General features: G+C 32.1%; 1 protein-coding gene across 1 annotated transcript; it reads right to left on the bottom strand.

Moving 5' to 3' along the window:
• Positions 1–5155: 5155 nt before the first annotated feature.
• On the bottom strand, positions 5156–7260 carry LOC136226993 (transcription factor bHLH18-like). Its single transcript, XM_066015713.1, has 5 exons — positions 7096–7260; positions 6944–7005; positions 6257–6823; positions 5776–6144; positions 5156–5686 (listed from the first exon to the last, which is right to left on the bottom strand). Exons 2-5 carry the CDS (start codon positions 6977–6979, stop codon positions 5615–5617), a joined length of 1044 nt encoding a protein of 347 aa, XP_065871785.1. The 5' UTR covers positions 6980–7005; positions 7096–7260; the 3' UTR covers positions 5156–5614.
• Between the last annotated feature and the right edge of the window lie 12884 nt (positions 7261–20144).

The raw sequence follows: 20144 nt of genomic DNA, 5'->3' as shown, positions 1-20144 counted from the left end.
TATTTCCAAATAAGGTTTTAAAATAAAAACATTGTTTTAGGAAACTCCGTTATAGACTATGATCCATTTTTGGTAGTTCGGAAATCCAAAACGATTGAATTAGACTTAATTTAAAGCTTTTGAATAAATCTGGAAACAGTTGGAGCAGTTCTGTAATTTTCCGTTTTCTGTCACTGATTGCTGTTTACCGACGGATTTTCCGTCGGTAAATCTGCTTGAATGTAAAAAATACTGTTTTGGTCCCTCTTTCTCAACTTTTAAGCTTTTAATCCTTTGTATATATATGTATATTTATGTAATATTTATTTTCAAGTTATTTTTAAATACTTCGTACATATTGTCATTTAATGTGTTTATAAATTATTTTCCATTAATTTGATTTAATAAAAGTATACGTATACATGTAGATTTTTCTTTTCTATTCATTTGAATTAGGCTCATTTGGCATTTTGGGGGGTTATCTTCTATATATTCATTATGTAAAAATTATTTTGGGTTAAAAGTTATTTTCCTACTCACTTAGTTCATTATTTGTACATTTTTTGTGAATAAAAGTATATTGTATATGATAGCATTTTCATTATTATTTTTATCTACTAATTTGTATTATGTCCTTTATCTTATTTTAATGAGTATCATTATCCTTATTTTGTATATACCTATATATATATATATATATATATATGTATATTTACTCTATTTTCTTACTTATATACATATTCTTTCAAATGTTTCGATTGGGTGAGTTTGGGATTCAATTTATTATTTGTTGTTATCATATTCAAGTATGGTTCAATGGAGTGAAAAAAGGGAAAATAAATCACAAAAAAGAGAGTTTAATTGGTTGGTTTAAATCAAAGCTTTTCTAGATGTTCTTAAAGTATAAATAATGTTTTCTTGACATTTTAAATCCTTTCCAAAATATCACGTTTTAAAACCTTAATTCGTTCCAACGACGGATTAAGCGAACTTTGTAATTAAAATCATTTTCATTGCGAATAATAGAGTTTTGAATTGCTTTCTTAAATGATTTGTACAAAATAAATTGACTTGTATGCCTAACCACGTTTTCTTATTAAAGGTTTTTATCTCAACTTTTTCAAACGCTCGAGTCGTTCCAACGGAGATTCGTGTGAACTTCATTAAACGGGGTTTTAAAACGTACCTAAATCGTTCCAACGACGATTAAGGTACGAACCATGTAAATAAACTCGTTTTTGGGAAGTGAGCTTAGTTTAGAGTTAGTATGTAACACGAAGCATAAATCACGTTGTAAATAAATCAATTCTTCCTTCTCCCCCTCTCTCTCTCTTTTATAAATTTATGCAAAATGGGTGATTCTTTACTAAAGTGGCTTTTCAATAATATATGCTCAAAACGGTTTTCAAAACGAGAAAGAAAAGGTTTCAAATGAATTTTAAACTTAAAGAAATATGCGATTAGTCTGTTATCGCCTAACACGCTGAGTAGGAGGCCGGTGGTTCATAACCGGGCGATGTCGGGGTGCCTAGTAGCCTTTCTCCGGAAAAGAGCTAGCCTTCTCGGCTCGTACCTAAGTTTCCCGAACCCTCACCGGTCTCCCGCAAGGGATCGGTGTTCATTTTCCCATTCGTGGGTGGCGACTCTTCCATACTCCGAGCTCCGGTCCTGCCGAGCAGCTTGATTCCACGATTGGTTGCTTTCGGCGCCAATCACTGCTTACGTCGCCATGAGGTGTCCACCCCCCGGTCCGCTCGGGAGATTAGGCCGCGGCACCTCGTCTAACACAAGGCTTCCTGGAGGCCAAACCAGTTAGCACACCATCTCTCCCAAACCACAAGCCATCAGCGAATCTTGTTCCACTCACAGATATATCTACATACCGACAACTCATTGGCAAGCTGTTGTACCTAACTCATTCAAGACCTGAAATCTATTATATAGTGCATCAGTTATCACATCACCTGAATGCACTAACCTCTAATGACCTTCAAAGGGCACACAGAGTCTTCGGATATCTCAAGCAGTCACATGGCCAAGGGTTGTGCTGCCCAACCAACAACAAACCAAACTTGAAAGCATTCATAAATGCAGATTGGGCCACATGTACAGAAACAAGAAAATCCCTCACTGGCTTTTGTGTTTTCATTAGAACAGCACTCATATCATGGAAATCCAAGAAGCAAACTACCATTTCGAGAAGCTCATTAGAGGCAGAATACAGAGCCATGGCTGCCTCAGTATGTGAACTACAATTGTTCCTTTACTTGCTTTGAGATTTCCACATTGCTCATCCACAACCAGCATTCTTGTTATGTGACAATCAATCAGCTTTACATATTGCTCACAATCTTGTCTTTCATGAGAGAACAAAACATATCGACATCGATTGTCACCTTGTTAGAGAAAAGCTGCAACAGAACATTATTCATCTTCTCCCCATCCGTGCAAACCTCCAATTAGCTGATTTGTTTATTAAGACTCAACATCTTCCTACCTTCAATTACTTCAAACACAATTAGGCCTGTCAAATATATACATGCCTAGTTTGAGGGGAAGTGATGAAATACAAAACACATAGCAATGGAATAAGCTCCCAAATACCATTTTCACTCCTTCAAATTAGCTCACCCTTACACCTTGTCCCCTCAATTTGTTTGCTGAGTCACCTACATAATACCAAAGGGGATAAGGAATCAAACGACTCCTTTCTTGAATTAGTTACAGATATCTTTTACTCTTTTTTTTTTATTTTCCTTTTATACAGTTGTATTCTTTTGTCTCTTGTGATAGTTATGGTTGTAAATTACCTTGTAGAAATGTTGTTCTTGTAATCACCTTTTATCATTGAATGAAAAGAATATTTTTCAATTCATCTCAATCATCGGTGCTCTTAGGTTAAAATAAATATAAGTTGTTTATTTATAAAGCGTAATTAGAAAAAAAAAATTGAATCTCTCTCTTAATTAATGGTTACCGACGCACTTTATATTCGGTCTATATCCGAATCTTTCCAACAAAAGGAAATGAAAGGGAGGATATATATATTATAGTTTCATGGTATGGAATCTTGTCAATTAATAATTACTTTGTTAATTGCTAACTATATGTTTCTCCAATTTGATGTTATTAATTGTGTTGGGTATAATGTCACTATATTCTTCTGTTAGAGACATAATAATATTATATATATTCATTGAAATCCTGCAAATAATCTCATATAGCTGGGGAATTCATATTATTTAAACCTTTTGATTTGATAATAGGGCTAATTACAAATCTAGCCCAACTAAGAAGGGTCATTTACATATCTAACTCACTTTGCTTCCATTTTACCAAATTAGACCATTTCATCCACTTTGGACAAAATTACCCTTAGTTCTATTGATCCATAGATCGATTTCTGATATCAATCGTTAGCGATTTTTGAAGTATTATGTTCAATTTCCCTTAGAAATTGTATGTTTTTAGCTTATACGTCTGCTTTTCTCGCTGGTCTTGCCTCTTTCTTCATCTATAATGGTATCATTTCAATTTTCTCAATTTTCCAATATTTTTCTCCATTGTTGTCGCATTTGTGACGAAATTTGTCGCATTTGGTCACAAATGCGACAACAGTTGTCGTATTTCGTCGCAAATGCGACAACTCTTGTCGCATTTGTGACTCTGCGACAAGTTTTGTCGCATTTGCGACAAAATGCGACAACTGTTGTCGCATTTGTAACCAAATGCGACAAATTTCGTCACAAATGCGACAACAATGGAGAAAAATGGTGGGAAATTGTGGAAAAAATAGAAAATTGAAACGATACCATTACAGATGAAGAAAGAGGCAAGACCAGCGAGAAAAGCAGGCGTATAAGTTAAAAACATACAATTTCTACGGGAAATTGAACATAATACTTCAAAAATCTCAAAAATCGCTAACGATTGATATCAGAAATCGAAGAAGATGAACCGAAGAAGAAGAAGAAGAACAATAACCAGAAGAAGAAGAAGAAGAAGAAGAAGCGGAAGAAGAAGAAGCAGATCCATCGATCAATAGAACTAAGGGTAATTTTGTCCAAAATGGATGAAATGATCTAATTTGGTAAGATGGAAGTAAAGTGTGTTAGATATGTAAATGACCCCTCTTAATTGGGTTAGATTTGTAATTAGCCCTTGATAATAACGACAAATTACAATAAAGTCATGTATGAAATAATGATCTACGTGATTAGACTGTTTCCTTCAATGAGAAATAAGAATATTATTTAAATCCTTTCATAATAACGACAAATTACAATAAACTTCTCTTAAATTAATTGTTTCTAATTGTACAAAATTTAAAATCTCTAATATTATTGTTTTTTTAGAAGTATTGGTAGTTGATATTAGCTGATTTTCACTAAAAATAACTATATTTTTTAATTTTAATTAAATATTTGTATATTTATTATTTGAAATAAAACAATAAAAAGAGCCACAAAATAGATAAATGAACATAATTAATGTTGAATTATTAATTTTTTTCGTTTTGTTTTTTATTTGGCACATAGTTTGTTGTAAATCTTGCTAACAACCAAAATTTTGAGTATTTCTTTTTAATAATTTTTTAGTTCAATTTGTTTTTTTAATTATAGTATTTCAGGCAATATAAATGTGGTATAACACTTGTTTGATCTCTAAACTAAAACTTCAAAATTAATTAGGACTTTAAACTATCAAAATTATCAATTAAGTTTCTGAACTAGGCAAAAATCATCAATTAAGTCCTTATGTTATTCTAAAATCGGAAACTGTGACTATTTGACATGAACTGTAACTCTGTGTTGGCTCAAAATGGATTTGGGAAAAAGAGTTTAAAACTGTTCAACCTAATAATTTTCGATAAAGACTCAGTTGACGAGTTTTGTTTAGAATATGGACTCAATTGATGATTTTTATTTAATTCACAGACTTGATTAATTACTTTGATAGTTTAAGATCCTAATTAACTTTAAAGTTTTAGTTTGGGATCCATATAATCCCTATAAATGTAGATAGTAGACACAAAAATTAACCTAATATATAAAAATAAATATTTTAAATATAAGCAAAATCTTCAACTTTGATCCTTGATGCCAACTAAGAATAGACATATTGGAATCTTATAAAGTAATTAAATAACAATTATTCCATTAATATGTCAACCAAATTGAATACAAACCTTTGAAAAAGAAACATACAAGAAAAAAGAGGGATAATATTAATATGCCTCTAAAACACTCTAAAAACATACTCCAAACAAGGCTCTGTTTGTCTACACACCTAAAAACCATTTTCCCTCTCCTCAACCACCTTAGGTAGTAGGAAAAGGACATCAAATTAGATAAGTTGAACTCTCAACCTTCCATTAGAAGAAAAAAAAAAATGCCCAAACAAGCTGTGAAATGAAAATCACTCTTTTTAAACAAGTGGGTAATCAACATGGTCCCCAAATTAACCATGAAAAAACTAAAAAACCCCATCTTGCAAAATGAACTTTTACCTCACAGCCAAACAAGGCTTAAGAATTTTGAACTATCAAGGTGGAGCATAACAGGCCTTGTCTAAAACATTATTAAAACTTCTCAAGCATATAGTAACTAAAAAAAAGATATAAATATGTAATTGATTATATGAGCTTGAAAGCTGAGTGTAAATTCACCACAAGGTCCTTCAATGGCATGGTGAATTCATTATCCATCTGCAAAGATTCAATCTTTTCAATCAGGACCAAGCATTGAAGCAATTCTGTAATCATAATCAAAATTGGGGGTATTTGAATTATTATACCTGAGCAATAATGGTGACATCAAGAGCAGAACACCCAAATGTAAGAACACTAGTGTTAATTACAGAAAGATGTAGTTTTTCAATTTCAGCAACAGTTTTCTCCAAAACCCCTTTTCTTTTCTCACAGTGAATTCTGATTAACACATGTTTTTCACAGATTCTTGCTTCAATTTCTGGTAAAGGGTCTTTGGAGAAACTCTCATCAGATGATGAAATTTGGTCTGTTTCACTAAAAACCAGTTGAGATTTCTTCACAATCACAGCACATTCCATTGTTTTCTTCTTTGTTTCCTCTTCAAGTATCTTAACCCTCTCTTGCAATTGTTTCAAGTACTTTATTGCATCTCCAAGCACAGAAGCCTTGTCCATCTACACATAAAAATAGTCAATTTCATTCAATTTCAACTCAATTTCATTCACTTTCATTCAATTTCACTCCATTTCACTCACTTTCAGTTTACAATTACAATGAAATGCATACCTTTTTGAGGCCAGGAACAATAGCAGATAGAGCAATGAACCTCTGGCTGAGCTTTTCGCGCCGCTTTCGTTCCGCAATAATGTGATCTTGGCTTTGAGAAACTTTAACAGAACTATTAGGACTACTCATCCTCTTACCTCCTTGACAAGCCTTGAATGCATAATCTTGGTCAGCAAGGGTATTACTTTGTGAAAGAAGCATATTATGATAATGATTGTGATCAGAAGGGGGAGAATTGATGCTTCTAGAACACAATGTTTCCTCTTTAGGCTTCAAAAGAGTTCCCATTTGATTGGAATTTGTTGAATTGACAAAGGAAAGAAAGTTAGGGGAAAAAGCAGCTTGTTGTGGATATGGAAATTGAGGTGGATATTGACATCCATTTGGTTTGAGTTGCTTTATGGGTCTACCAGAAGGACAAATGTTGTTGTTGTTGTTGTGATTGAAATTTGAGTGAGATAATGAATTTTGCATATTCTCCCCAAATGCTGCTACTAATGGTAATAAGCTTAGTTCATCAATAGAGTTCATTGTCCACTGATCTATGAAGCTTGATTCATCCATGCCCTAATGAAATTCATTCAATTTAGTACTAAAGTTCACAAATTTCCTATCAAATTCATTCAATTTAGTACTAAAAGTTAACAAATTTCTATCAATTTGAGTAGAAGATAGATGTATACTTACAAGTTCAGTTAGGGCACCAAGTGAAGAAATCTCCATTGGGAAAAAGAGGGGAAAACTTGTTTCTGATAGGAAAAAAAAGAGGAACAAAGTCAATATGAATCATCATAGAACATAATAATTAAGAAAAACCCAGTTGAAGATTGTAGTTTTACCCTATGAAAAAGAAGGGTTTGCTTTGTGTGTCAAAGCTCCAGTAAAATGGGAGAGGTTCAAAGGTTTTATAATAGTCCAAACTTTCCCTCACGGGAGAATTTAATGTTTTGATGCGAAAAAGGCTATGGAATTTGGTTGATGATTGATGGGTTGTAAGCAAAATTAAAAAATATGGATACCAAAAAATGAAAGTCGGGATCTTTATTATTAGTATATCTTAGTGGGTCGTTTTTGCTGACAATATTCAAACCTATAACAAAGTCATTTCTTTTTGTTTTTTTGCAGACTTTGCGTAAGGAGACATTGCCAACTTTTGGGTTGAAATTAGAAAGTGTTAATTGTTCTCTTACTAAAATAAAATCCGAAAAAAAATATAAAATATCACTATCATTATATGTTTTTTCCTTAGTACAATAAAACCCTAATAAATAAATGAAGTATAAAACTATCACTATACGTTATATGTTAAAAAACAATTTTATTTTTAATATTACAAATTGTGCATCTGTTACCTTTTACGAAGCTTATATTCCGTAGAATGTCTACTTGAAATTATTTATTGACTGTAGATCCTCGTATAAAGTTAGAATTCTATCTCATTGATCGCTTAGGTCATCTCAAACACATTACGATATCTCTATCTTTATCTCCATTTTCTATTTTCTATAAATCAAATCCTATTTTTTTCTCCAACCCACTACACCATTTATTACATTAAAAAGAATATTCTCTACTTTATTCCATTTTATATAACACTTTTATTAATATTTTATTACATTAAAACTATAACGGATTACATAATATCAGAAAATCAGTATAAAAGTAAAATGTTACTTAGAACTTTGGTGTATGCTATATACGAAAATAACACAACACAAGTATTAGAAAACATAAATTTTCATCAAAATAAAATATTAGAAAATATAAAACAGATTTTAAAATACATAAAATAATAACAATAATAATAAAATAATATTTGCACCGAATTAGTGAAAACCCATGATTGAAGTTGGCACTCTATGTCAAAGTACGTGGAGTTTTGGCGATGGTTGGAGAGCCAACCACCGTTAAATTGGCATCTCTAATCCTCATGGCTCTTAGACCTCTAGAAGGCATCTTCTTAACTTTTCACCTAAGTTGTCTAAGAAAGGTAAAGTCAATCTCGTGGAACAGTAAAGTTTTATAAGGTCTTTCTGTGCAAATGCAGGTAGTCCACATCTTCATAAACATATCTACCTCACCAAGTCTCTCTTTGAGACAATGCCCAGATCATTACACCTTTCGTGCGGGATGAAACTCACCCAATATGAAATTTCGTTACTTTAGGACCGTTGCAGTTATGACTGTCGTTCATCAGGGGCTTCGTTCACAAGGTCCTCTGTCATCAGGTCACTAACTTTTTTGACCTTTTGGTATTGGGCAGACATCATCCTCCATACACAATCTTATGACTTTACTCAGACCTTTATTTTTGAAAACAGTGGTCTAGACCTCGTCATTGCAAGTTTGTAACCCCTTTACGAGAAAACACCCCTTCTTTTGAAATTACTGGTTATAGGATATTTCTTCGAAATTTAATTTTAAAATTATTAAAAACACAAATATGAGAATAGAATATTTATAATCTTACAAATAAAATTATTTTTGAATGGTGTTTTTCTACTCTAGTAACCTCAATGTCTCAAGCATATTATAGTATAGCAAAACCCCTAAATTAATTCGGTGCATTCCATAATTGCCAGTTGGGTAACAGGAAGACTTGAATTTGAATTTGGGAATTAAGTGATTGATTAACACAGTTAAGAACATGTGAATTTTCATACGTGTCAACATATATATCATTACATTTGAAATTTTTGATCAAGGAATTGTATTTATATATATATTGCCATTTTGGTTGGTTCAATTAGGAAGTTTCTTTTGACTTTTGGAATATTTCAGCCAATAAGAAAATTACACCTTATCACCAGTTGCTGTATTTAACTTTACACTTGGAAGTTCTGTATTTTGGGGCCGGTGCTGACCCGGAAAACCGACCCACATTAAGAGGTTGGCTCAGTCATGGTTGCACTTTCACTTTGTGACCCGTGATGTGTACTAACGAGAATTTTGGTTAAAAATACATATCATTAATCGATTTTGTATCATATTTTAATGAGAATAAGGTATAAAATTACAGAGAATATATTTAAATTTTAGGGATAAGATATAATTTATAAAAATACGTTTAACGTTTACAGTCAGAAGTAATTTTATCCATAATGTTTAAAATGGTGCAATTTTATCCCTAACATTGATAGTCAAGTGCAATTTTACCTTAATGTTGATAAGTTGGGTCAATGGGCTGCTATTGCGCTTTCTGTTCTCATGTCTAATGATGGTTTATGGGTGAGTGACTTTACTAAGTTTAATATGCGCTACATTGGTCAGTTAGCTCTAAGATGTTTGAGAAATAATTCATCAAACTGTCTTCTCGAAGTTCTCGATCATGAATCTTGTCATCTACACTTCATATATGTGTCATTTTATCATTAATTAGTAAGAAATCACAGACATAGGGTTAGGCGTCATTTTTAAATATATATATATATATATATATATATATATATATATATATATTATATTTTGTGCTAGTTGGATAAAAAAAATCAAATATTTCACCGAATTTAAAAATATTAACCTCTAATTCAATTATTAAATCTGAAAAAATATGAATTTTTTTTAAAAAAACATCGGATATGATATTGGTGTAGAATAAGGAACAAAATGTCTATGTTGTATAATGATGTCTAAAATTGATCAAACTTGTCAACTTTTGGGATAAAATTGCTCTTGACTACTAACATTAGGATAAAATTACACCATTTCAGACGTTGCACATTATTTCTATATTTACTTATGTTAGCATCAACGTTATATTGCCATATGTATTCAATTTATTTTTTTTTCTTTGGTCCGTATTTAATTTCCTACGTCTGGATCGTGATTGAACAGCAGATCCCAGAGGTTGCGGATTTCAAGACCCGAGAATGCTCAGATTATTCTGTAATAGTTAGTTTTTTTTTTTTTTTTTTTGAGGACTTTTCACTTTTAATTTATGTTTTAATTATTTATTTTAATGTATAATAACATATAAAGGAAACTTAAGCTATCTATTTGTATTTATGAGTGGTTGAGAAGAAGGTGAACGAGTTTTTATTTAGCATTTTGGGGATGCTTGGTGGAGTTGATCGAATGGAATGTATAGTTTGATATACAGGAATAATGTAGAGATAGAGAGATAAGTAATAGGCACAATAATATTTTGAATCACCTTAATGATTATGGCTCTGAGGCCTTGTATTTATAATGAGACAATTATAGTTTGTATATGAATATAATACCTAAATATAAAAGTATTGAAACTCTACCTATCTAATGATATAGACAAATTGAGACTCTAGCTAATTAGATAGAATCTATTTACAGGATAACAGGAACATTATCTCTAACAGATCGCTCCTTTCATCTTTCAAATATCAGAAATGGAATAGCAATTCACAAAATTTAGTCATTTAACATCAAAATCGTCCAATTTTACATTAATTTCTCGTGTAATTATTTTACCTAGATTCCAACAATAATAGTTACTAGAAAAGACACGTAGACAACATGTAAGCCAGATTTTTATATATTAATTAAAAAATAATAAAAAATACATGTTACAAAACCTAACTCAGTCAATTTACACATCCCCTCCTTTACGATTTTTCACATCAATAGAACCTAGCGAGGTCAAACTAGGTACTTTTTATTATTTTTAATCCACGTCGAAAAACATGCTTACGGTGCCGCATGTCATTTTTTGAGACTGTTATTTCTAAAATTTGAATAAAATAACTACATGATAAATCAAATGCCAAGTTTGATGATTTTGATATTACGAAATTAATTTTTGCAGTATTAGTGTTCCATTCATAATACTTGAAGGACCACGTGTGTAATTAACTCATGCTTGGTGTCTCCTTTTGAAGGGGCATCAGCCTTTCTTATATGTGTCTAATTTTCCAAGTCCATCGTCCTTCTCGTAAGAAATCTCTGGTAACTTTCTTGCCTTTATAAAAATAAACAAAGTGGAGACTTTAAATTCTCCGACATGTTGGTCACGTCGAGTAAGAGTCTGGTTGGAATGCTTTTTCGGGGTTGCTCGGAATATATGTAAAAGTTATATACATTCAATCATAAAATACATCAATGATGAATTAGACTTGAGTGAAATGAAATTTAATTAGATTTAAATCCAATTCAGCCCAAGCCTAATAATCTATACCTACATTGATATTATCTGATAAAAGATTGTATTTCAATAAATTGAAATATAAATCAGATAATAAGTATTTATAATATTACATATCATACATAAAGAAAATTATATTTCAACTAGTTGAAATATTACACTATTGACATTTTGTTATTTCATAGAAAACTTGGTGATTGATTAAAAGATTAGTGGACAAACAAGGCATTGGAATTGCTATTAATACATTCGAAAATCTCAATAATTGATACTCTACATGTTGGGGAACTTCAGGCCCATGAGACTCTATATTTAGCTCTAACCTATAATCAACTGAACATATACCAAAATCTAATAAGAGGGTTGCTTAGCAACTAAATGAGCAAAAAGACACATCAGACAAACAACAGAGCAAAATGGACGTAAAATTAAAGGAGAAAGAAAACCAAAGTACCGATCTGTAAAAACATAAAACCACGGAGTATTTATTTGAAATTAACACTTAGGGGGTGTTTGGTAGCTGCTTTTCGACCTCCTAATTGCCTTTTCACTTTGAAAATGAGAGTTTAAAGTGTTTGATTAGACACCTCCTGTTTGCCTTTTGTAGCCGAAAAGTAGCTTTTTATAAAAGCAGCGAATCCCTGCTTTTTGGAACAGTAGCCTTTTCAAACAGCAAACACCAAACCGTAACAGCAAACAGCAGATAAAACAAACAGACCCTTAAGTATAAAAAAAAATGAAACAAAATATTACAAACTTAATTTTTTAACATCGAAATCATCCGACTTTTGATTTGATTTCTCTTTTACTTCTTTTATTCAAATTCTGACAATAACAGTTAGATCGTAAATCGGATTATGTTTTTTATGCTAAGAAAGTAAGGGCTTGTTTGATTCAACATTTAGCTAATAGCTATTGCGATTGTTGTTAGTTGTTTGCAGTTTCAGTAAGTTGTTAGCTGTTTAATTATTAGTGTTTGGTAAAATTATATTGAACTGTTACTGTTCGGATTTAAAATGTATAATATGGATATGCATCAAGTAATTATTGAGGTTGATTCGAAAAATATAGTTCTCGCATTGGAGGAAGAGGAGGATCACAAAAGTGGTCATGCTGAGCTAATCCTAAAATGTAGGCAACTGAAAAATAGAGATTGTGAGGTCGATGTTTCTCTTATTTACAGAGAAGGAAACAAGGCCGCTGACTGGATGACAAATTTCGCAGGAAGTTGTTCTTTGGGTTGTCACGAGTGTGATGTGCCTCCTGTAGGACTTCTTATATTAAGCACTCGGTTTTCCATGTCATTCAGAGGACCCCCAATTCGCATTTGGACATGTGTATTGTGACCCCACGTAATAATTAAAATAGTGGGACCTCTTATAATATATGTGGGTTCATATTACACGTATCAAAATATGTATGAGAGGTCCTCCATTTGACATGGAGAACCGGGTGCTTCTAATAATTTGTCCTCCTGTAGGCCTCCAGGGTATTATTGACGGAGACCATATTGAACATTCCACGAAAAGAATTACCACTTTATATTGATTTTTCTTGTTTTCTGGGTTCAGCCTTCCTTTTTACCCAAAAAAAAGAAATTATAAAAGGGATAAGGTGAAAAAATGCCCAAAATGTTTACAACTAGGAGCAATTTTACTCTTAACGTCTAAAATGGTTGCAATTTTACCACTAACGTTGGCAGCTAAGAGCAATTTTATCTCTAACATTGGTAAGTTAAGTCAATTTTAGACATTATTATAAACCATATATTTTATTTCTTATTCAACACGAATTGCACACATCAGTTAGTTCTAAAAAAAAATCATATTTCTCTGTGATTTAATAATAAAATTAAAAATTAATATTTATAAAATCGGTAAAATATTAAAATTTTTTTTTTCAACTCATACAAAATACAATATATATTTTTATTTTTTATTTAAAATTTCAAGTCTAAACATATGTTTGTGATTTGTTACTAATAATGATAAAATGATGCACATGTAAAGTATAGATAACAATATTCATAACCAAGAAGACAGTTTGATGAATTATTTCTCAAATTGACCCAACTTGTCAATATTAGGGTGTAAAATTGCTCTTGCCAACACTAGAGGTATAATTGCACAATTTTAAAATTGCTCCTAGTTATAAACGTTAGGGGTATTTTTGCACCTTATCGTATCATAAAATAAAAATAATCTATATAAAAAATATAAAAATAAAAATAAAAAATGTATTGAATGCAACAAAACTTTATTCTTCCGGTAATTATATTGTAGAAATATAAATAATGTTAAAAAAATATATTTTTGTAGAAATAAGAATGATAATTTTGTTAATAACAAATAACTACAAACAGTTGTTTATAAAAAGCTTCAAATATGATTTTTTTTGTGAAAAGTTTCAAAACAATGTAGTTTCTAGAGAAAATACTAGCGCAGTTATATAAACCTAACCAAACGTTATATTTCATGCGGTTTAGAGTGAAATGATAAACGCTCATCCGACAACTGAAACAAACACTCCAGAAAAATACAAAGTTAATTTGTTTTAAAGATTTAGATCGCGAATAAGACCATTATTTTTTAAGTTTTGATTCTTTTTTATAGATTTAATAAAATTAAAAGGTATATCACTTTAAACAAGTTCATAGGCTAATGGATCAGTATAATCAAGATGTCAATAGGTCACTTTAAACAAATCCATGTGGCTAATAGATTATTTACGCAAGTTGAAATGGCTAACCAAATGTTTTATAAATTTATGGCAGCAATTAAGCTTTTGAAACAAGTTTAGAAACTCTTATTAGAGCATCTCCAATAGCTTATTAGTTTAGCTTTAAAGTTTGAGAGGAGAAATAAAAATCAGCTTTAACAGTCTTTTAATGGCTCTTCAACTCGCTAGTTTTATTCTCTTGTTAAGCCCAAAATATACCTAAAATATCATTAGTATTTACATCAGTTTTGCTTCGAATTTATACTATTTATACTTGTTTAGAATACTTTTACTTTCGAATATGTTTCTTTCTTACAAGGTACCTAAATATTTGGTAAAATCCAAATAGGAACGAAAAGAGGTTAAAAATAGAAGAAAAACCCTACAAAAGGAGCTAAAGACGACGAAGATCAAACACGCCAAAACGAGGACGAGGACAAAGTCGAAGAAACGGAAAATACTCCGTGTCGCAACCGAGAATCCTCCATTATCGGTCGCGACACGCGTCACCAGCTTTTTCCCTTGACGATTTCGAAGACCAAATATTTGCTCCCCCATTCTCGGCCGAGAATTTGCATTCTCGGCAAGTTCAGAAATTCCTGGAGAGCTATTCGCACACATTCGTTTTCGACGAAACGCGTTCGTTCGGGTGGATAGAAACATCCCTTCGCAGAGGATACGACCCTTCACAACGGACACGACACTTCAATCACGACTCTTCAACATTTATAAATAAAGAGTTGATGGAGAGTTGGAGATATAGAAAAAAGAGAAGATTAGTATAGAATTAATGCAGGAATTCTGAGCCAAGCGATTCAGAGTTTAGAGTTAGATTCTGTAAAAAGCAATATGATGTACACACATTGTTTATCAAATAATTACAAACACAGTAGCGTTTAGATTTGTTCATATTAGTTTACATTTTGGTAGTAGCCGACCGTATCTCTATTACGAAGTTACAGCGAGAAGATTTAGTAGAGGATCCGCCCCTGAGCCTGACAAACTCTAACGAAACCCAAGGAAAGGATTGACAACCCCTTCACTTGCAAGTCATCGAAAGTTTTCATGCTTCTTTTTCTCTGTAAACTTGTATCAAATTCATATTTCATCTAATAAAGTTCATTCTATTCGATAGATTTTTATGTAGCACTTTGGTAAATGATCCGAAGTGAGTTCTGGTGTTTTCATTAAAACGTAGTTAAATTCAAAATCTTTACAAGGAAACTTTGTTGAACACTTAGGCAAATTGATATCATTAGTAGAGTATCAATTTGGTTAAGGTAGCGATCTAACCCGACCGTAGGAGGATTGACTGCAGTTCAAAGCCCTAAAATTAGAGGAATCGACGTTTATTTCATTGTTATAATTTATACAAAGTTTAAAGTTGTTTTCTTTGCTTAATGCAAACGAATACATTTGTTTACTTTTCTAAAGAACTAAACGTTTCTGTTTTGTAAATTTATCCCTAAATCAGAAGTGATTTCTAACATTTGTATACTCTAATCCAATTCTTATTCTAGCAATTTCAAAACCAAATCCGATTTAACGATTTTCCATATTATAAACCTTAAAAGTAAATTTAACCAATTCAAAATAAGTTTTTGTTAAAAAAAACGTTCCCTGTGGGATCGATATCTTTTATTACTACAAGTGTATACCCAGAGCCGGCCCTGGGCATAGGCCCGGGGTGCTCCGGCCTAGGGCCCAAGGGGGCCCAAAAATTTTTTTAGCTTTTTAAATAAATTGCATATGTTTTAAGTATTATACATAAGTTCAAACTAGCATAATGGTAATGCATTGTCTACCTACTAAAGATGGTGTGGGTTCAAATCTCATCTGTGTCATTTTTTTGATATTTTTTTGATGTATTTTTAATATATAAATCTTATGGGTAGTCAAGAGTAAGAAGACAAGTTTTATTTTATTGCCTCATTTTAGAATAACTATTGTTAATTTGATTAAATTAAATTAAAAAAAAATTATTTTATTACCTTAATTAAATTTTGAAAATTAAAAATTAATTTATACAATGATATGAATAAAAAACCAATGGGTTAAGGTGCAAAATTACTCATAACGTTTTGAGTGAGGAATAATTTTACCCCTAACGTCTAAAATGACGCAAATTTATCCCTAACGTTGGTAGCCAATAGCAAATTTACCCCTTACGTTGATAATTTAGGTCAATTTCAGACACAATTATAAAATACAGATGTTTTTGTCTCTTATTTTGCACCAATTGCATATCAATTCGTTCTAAAAAAAGATTTCATGTGTTTTATAATTTAATAATAGAACTGAATATTAATATTTAAAAAAAAATTTGAATTTTTTTGTCCAATTCGTACGAAAAATAGTATATTTTATTTATTTTTTTATTATTTTTTTTACATCACAACATATGTTTGTGATTTGTTACTAATAAAATGACGCATGTGTGAAGTGTAGATGACAAGATTCATGATCGAAAAGACAGTTTGATGAAATATTTATCAAATTAACCCAATTTATCAATGTTAGGGGTAAAATTGCTCTGGGCTTCCAACGTTAGGGGTAAAATTGCACCATGTTAGATATTAGGAGTAAAATTGCTCTTGATCCAAAACGTTAGGGGTATTTTTGCACCTTAACTCAAAATCAGTTAGTAAATTTTATATTAAAGGGGCCCTTACTACTTGTTTTGCCTAGGGCCCCTAAATTGTCAGGACCGGCCCTGTGTATACCGTGCACTTGCGGAAATCGCTCAACATCTCTCTATTAATATAGTCTCTTCACCTCTTAATGTCTTCTTATTTCGTGTTTTTATTAATAATTTATTATTAAAAGAAGCATCTCTTTATTGGTAAATATAACAATAATTGATAATTTTAATAATAAAATAATAAATAAAGAGCGAATATAAAAAGTTTTATTAGAGATGATATATATTAGCCACTTTTAAATCACTGGAAGTCAATTATTTATATTAGGCTTAACACATCATTTGCTCATGAACTTGTCCAAAAAGTTTGATTAGCCCCCTGAACTTTCAAGGTATCCTAATAGCCCCCTCAACTTGCATAAAATATTCAGTTAGCCTCATCATCTTGTAAAAAATGTAATCAATTATTTACTCGGCCACAAAAAAAAAGTTAAATGTGGAAGATGTATTCCACGCATCTTAGAATATTATTACATAATTCAAAAATATATTAAAAAGGAAGTCATCATTTAAACTAAAAAACTTGTATTCTCTAATATTAGAACCGTATACCCCGATTTTGGTCGTTTTATTTTTCTTAAGATTCGTGCAATACATATTCCGCATTGAACTTACTTTTTTTACAGCCGAGTGATCAATTGATAACATTTTTTTGTAAGTTTAGGAGGCTAACTGAATATTTTATACAAGTTGATGGAGCTATCGGAACACTTTGAAAGTTTAGGAGGCCAATCAAGCTTTTTGGACAAGTTCAGGGACAAATGATCTATTAAGCGTTTATATTATTAAGGGTAATTAATTTATTACTCTCTATATTTTGATAAAACACACTGTTTAGTCCCTGTATTTTTAAAAATACACTGTAAGGTCCCTAACCTTTTTCTCGATGAACTGTTTAGTCCCTAACGTTTTTCTCGGTGAACTGTTTAGTCCCTGCTGTTAGACTCTCATGAAGATTCTGTTAGTCAATTTGGATTTGAGTCAAAATCTATTTAAAATAAAAATGTAATGTCTTAACTACTTTTTACCACAACAATAACAAAATTAGCACAAATGTCTTTCGCCATCACTGAAGCAGTTGACAGTAAGCATGAGTTAAGAATATGGAGGAAATTAAACTCACCATTGAGAGTAAGAAGATTTCCACCTTCAATTCGAACAGGAAGAGTAAGCGAGAGAGATTTGAGTCGATTTCTACCTTCAATTCAAACAGAAAGAGTGAGCATGAGTGATTCAATTATGGGTTAAGGATTCAATCTTTTCTCCATTTTTTTTGTGAGCACGAGTTGTGAGAGAAAAACATAGAAGTGTGAATTGCTTTTGACTGATAAATAATAAAGGGTAATTTAGTTATTTCCGAATTCATAAACACTAAAAAATCTAACAAACAAATGGAATGACTAAACAGTTCACCAAGATAAAGGTTAGGGACCTTACCGTGTGTTTTTGAAAATACAGGGACTAAACAGTGTGTTTTGTCAAAAATATAGGGACTAATAAATTAATTATCTTATTATTAAAGTCGTATGAAGATATTCTTAGCTCTTGTTTGAGAGGGGGATAATGGAAGTAAATGAGAGTAATGGAAGGTTAAATATTAAGTTATCCTTGTTTGAGAGTTGTTTTTTGGAAAAATTACAAAAGTGGGTCAAATGGAAGGCTCATTTACATATTTAACCCATTTACTAATCTTACTACATATCTAGACTGATTTTGTGTGACTTTTCCATAATACCCTCAATATTTACGCGCAGCTCGCTCTATCCTGTCTGACTTCGCATATTCGACCATATGCGAAGCCTGCGCAGCTGATGTTTGGATTTACTTAATGTATTTAGTTCGCATATGCGAAGCCTGCGAAGCTGAAGTTTGCTTTGCTTGATGAATTTAGTTCGGATATGCGAATGCTGGATATGACTTGAAGCTAATTCGCGAAGTGGTATATAACAAAAAATGGCAAACAACAACGGATTCTAACATTAAAATCATAACATTATCAAAATTTACAAGAAGATTGCCACAATAACAACATTCAAATCATAACATTATCAAAATTTACAACAAGATTGCCACAATAACAACATTCAAATCATAACATTATCAAAATTTACAACAAGATTGCCACAATGAACTCTCCTAACGAATCATTTCAAAGTGAACCTAACTAATCCGGTACTAATCTTGAAACGGATGAGTAATCTTGGTGGGCACCGTGAGACACATCCATCCCAAAAGGTCTAGACTTCCAGACCTTTTGGGATGGACGTGTCCCACGGTGCACACCAAAATTACTCATCCGATTCAAGATTGGTACCGGATTAAGTTAGGTCCACTTTGAAGATTGGCACCATGGGATGGACGTGTCCCATGGTGCACCCCAAGATTGACAAAACCTCTCTTAACCAACCACTTTAGGAGTGAATGTGTCAGTCTTGGGGAAGTTCACCCTATACAAGAAGGAAAATCATCTCCCCTGCAGCCCAGTACGCCGCCTTCCAGAAAGGGATATTACGTATTCAACCATCTACAGAAAAAATTAATCGTGTTAGGCAGGGAAAAAGACGATTTTGGCTTCGCGAAATGAAGATTAGCGAAACATGCGAATGTAAATGTGTAGGGTTTTACTTCGCATATCGATGCTTTCGCGAAGTCTGCGAGGTCAGAAACGTGACTATCTACGTCGTATATCGATGCTTTCGCGAAGTCTGCGAGGTCTGAAACGTGAGGATCTATTCGCAGACTTCGCGAACTAATAGATTCGCGAGGTAGATCCATACGTTTCAGACGCTTTCTCTTCGCATATCTTCGCGAAATCAACGATTAACGAAGTAGATCGTCACTTTCTAGGCTAGTTCTCTTCGCAAAACTTCGTGAAACCATCGATTGCGAAGTGAAATCATGAAAAAAACGCAGAAAAAAAATCAGATACTTACATTTTTCGTCCCTTTCACCCCGAAAAGCGACAATAACAATATGATAACATGGGAAGAACGAAGGAAATAACGTAGAAAAACCATTTCTTTGATGGTAACAAGAAGAAAGAAACCAAGCAACGAACATGAAGATGAAAAACCATGACTTCGTTTTCTAGGGTTGGGAAGTTGCAGAATCAAGAGATGAAGAGATGAAAAAGAGAAATTCATTGTGATTTTGACTAAATGGTGCAGATTTCATGCAATTTAAAGGAAGAAAGGAAGATCAAAAGTCTTGAAATCATTAATGTAGGAGCAACTTTTCGCATAACCAAGGAGATAGGGGGAGCGGCGATTCGCATAACCAAGGAGTGGTGGAAGTGGGAAGGTTAGGGGTATTATGGAAAAGTCACACAAAATCAATCTAGATATGTAGTAAGA

This window comes from Euphorbia lathyris, chromosome 4 (genome assembly GCF_963576675.1).
Source record: "Euphorbia lathyris chromosome 4, ddEupLath1.1, whole genome shotgun sequence".
NCBI classification, from domain to species: Eukaryota; Viridiplantae; Streptophyta; class Magnoliopsida; order Malpighiales; family Euphorbiaceae; genus Euphorbia; species Euphorbia lathyris.
This window is presented reverse-complemented; position numbering and strand designations above follow the sequence as displayed.

Coding starts and splice junctions, on each gene's coding strand:
- LOC136226993 (XM_066015713.1), bottom strand. CDS start 6,979: ATGGAGATTTCTTCACTTGGTGCCCTAACTGAACTT. Junction 6,145..6,256: donor TTGTTCCTGGCCTCAAAAAG/GTATGCATTTCA, acceptor TTTTATGTGTAG/ATGGACAAGGCTTCTGTGCT. Junction 5,687..5,775: donor ATGTCACCATTATTGCTCAG/GTATAATAATTC, acceptor GAATCTTTGCAG/ATGGATAATGAATTCACCAT.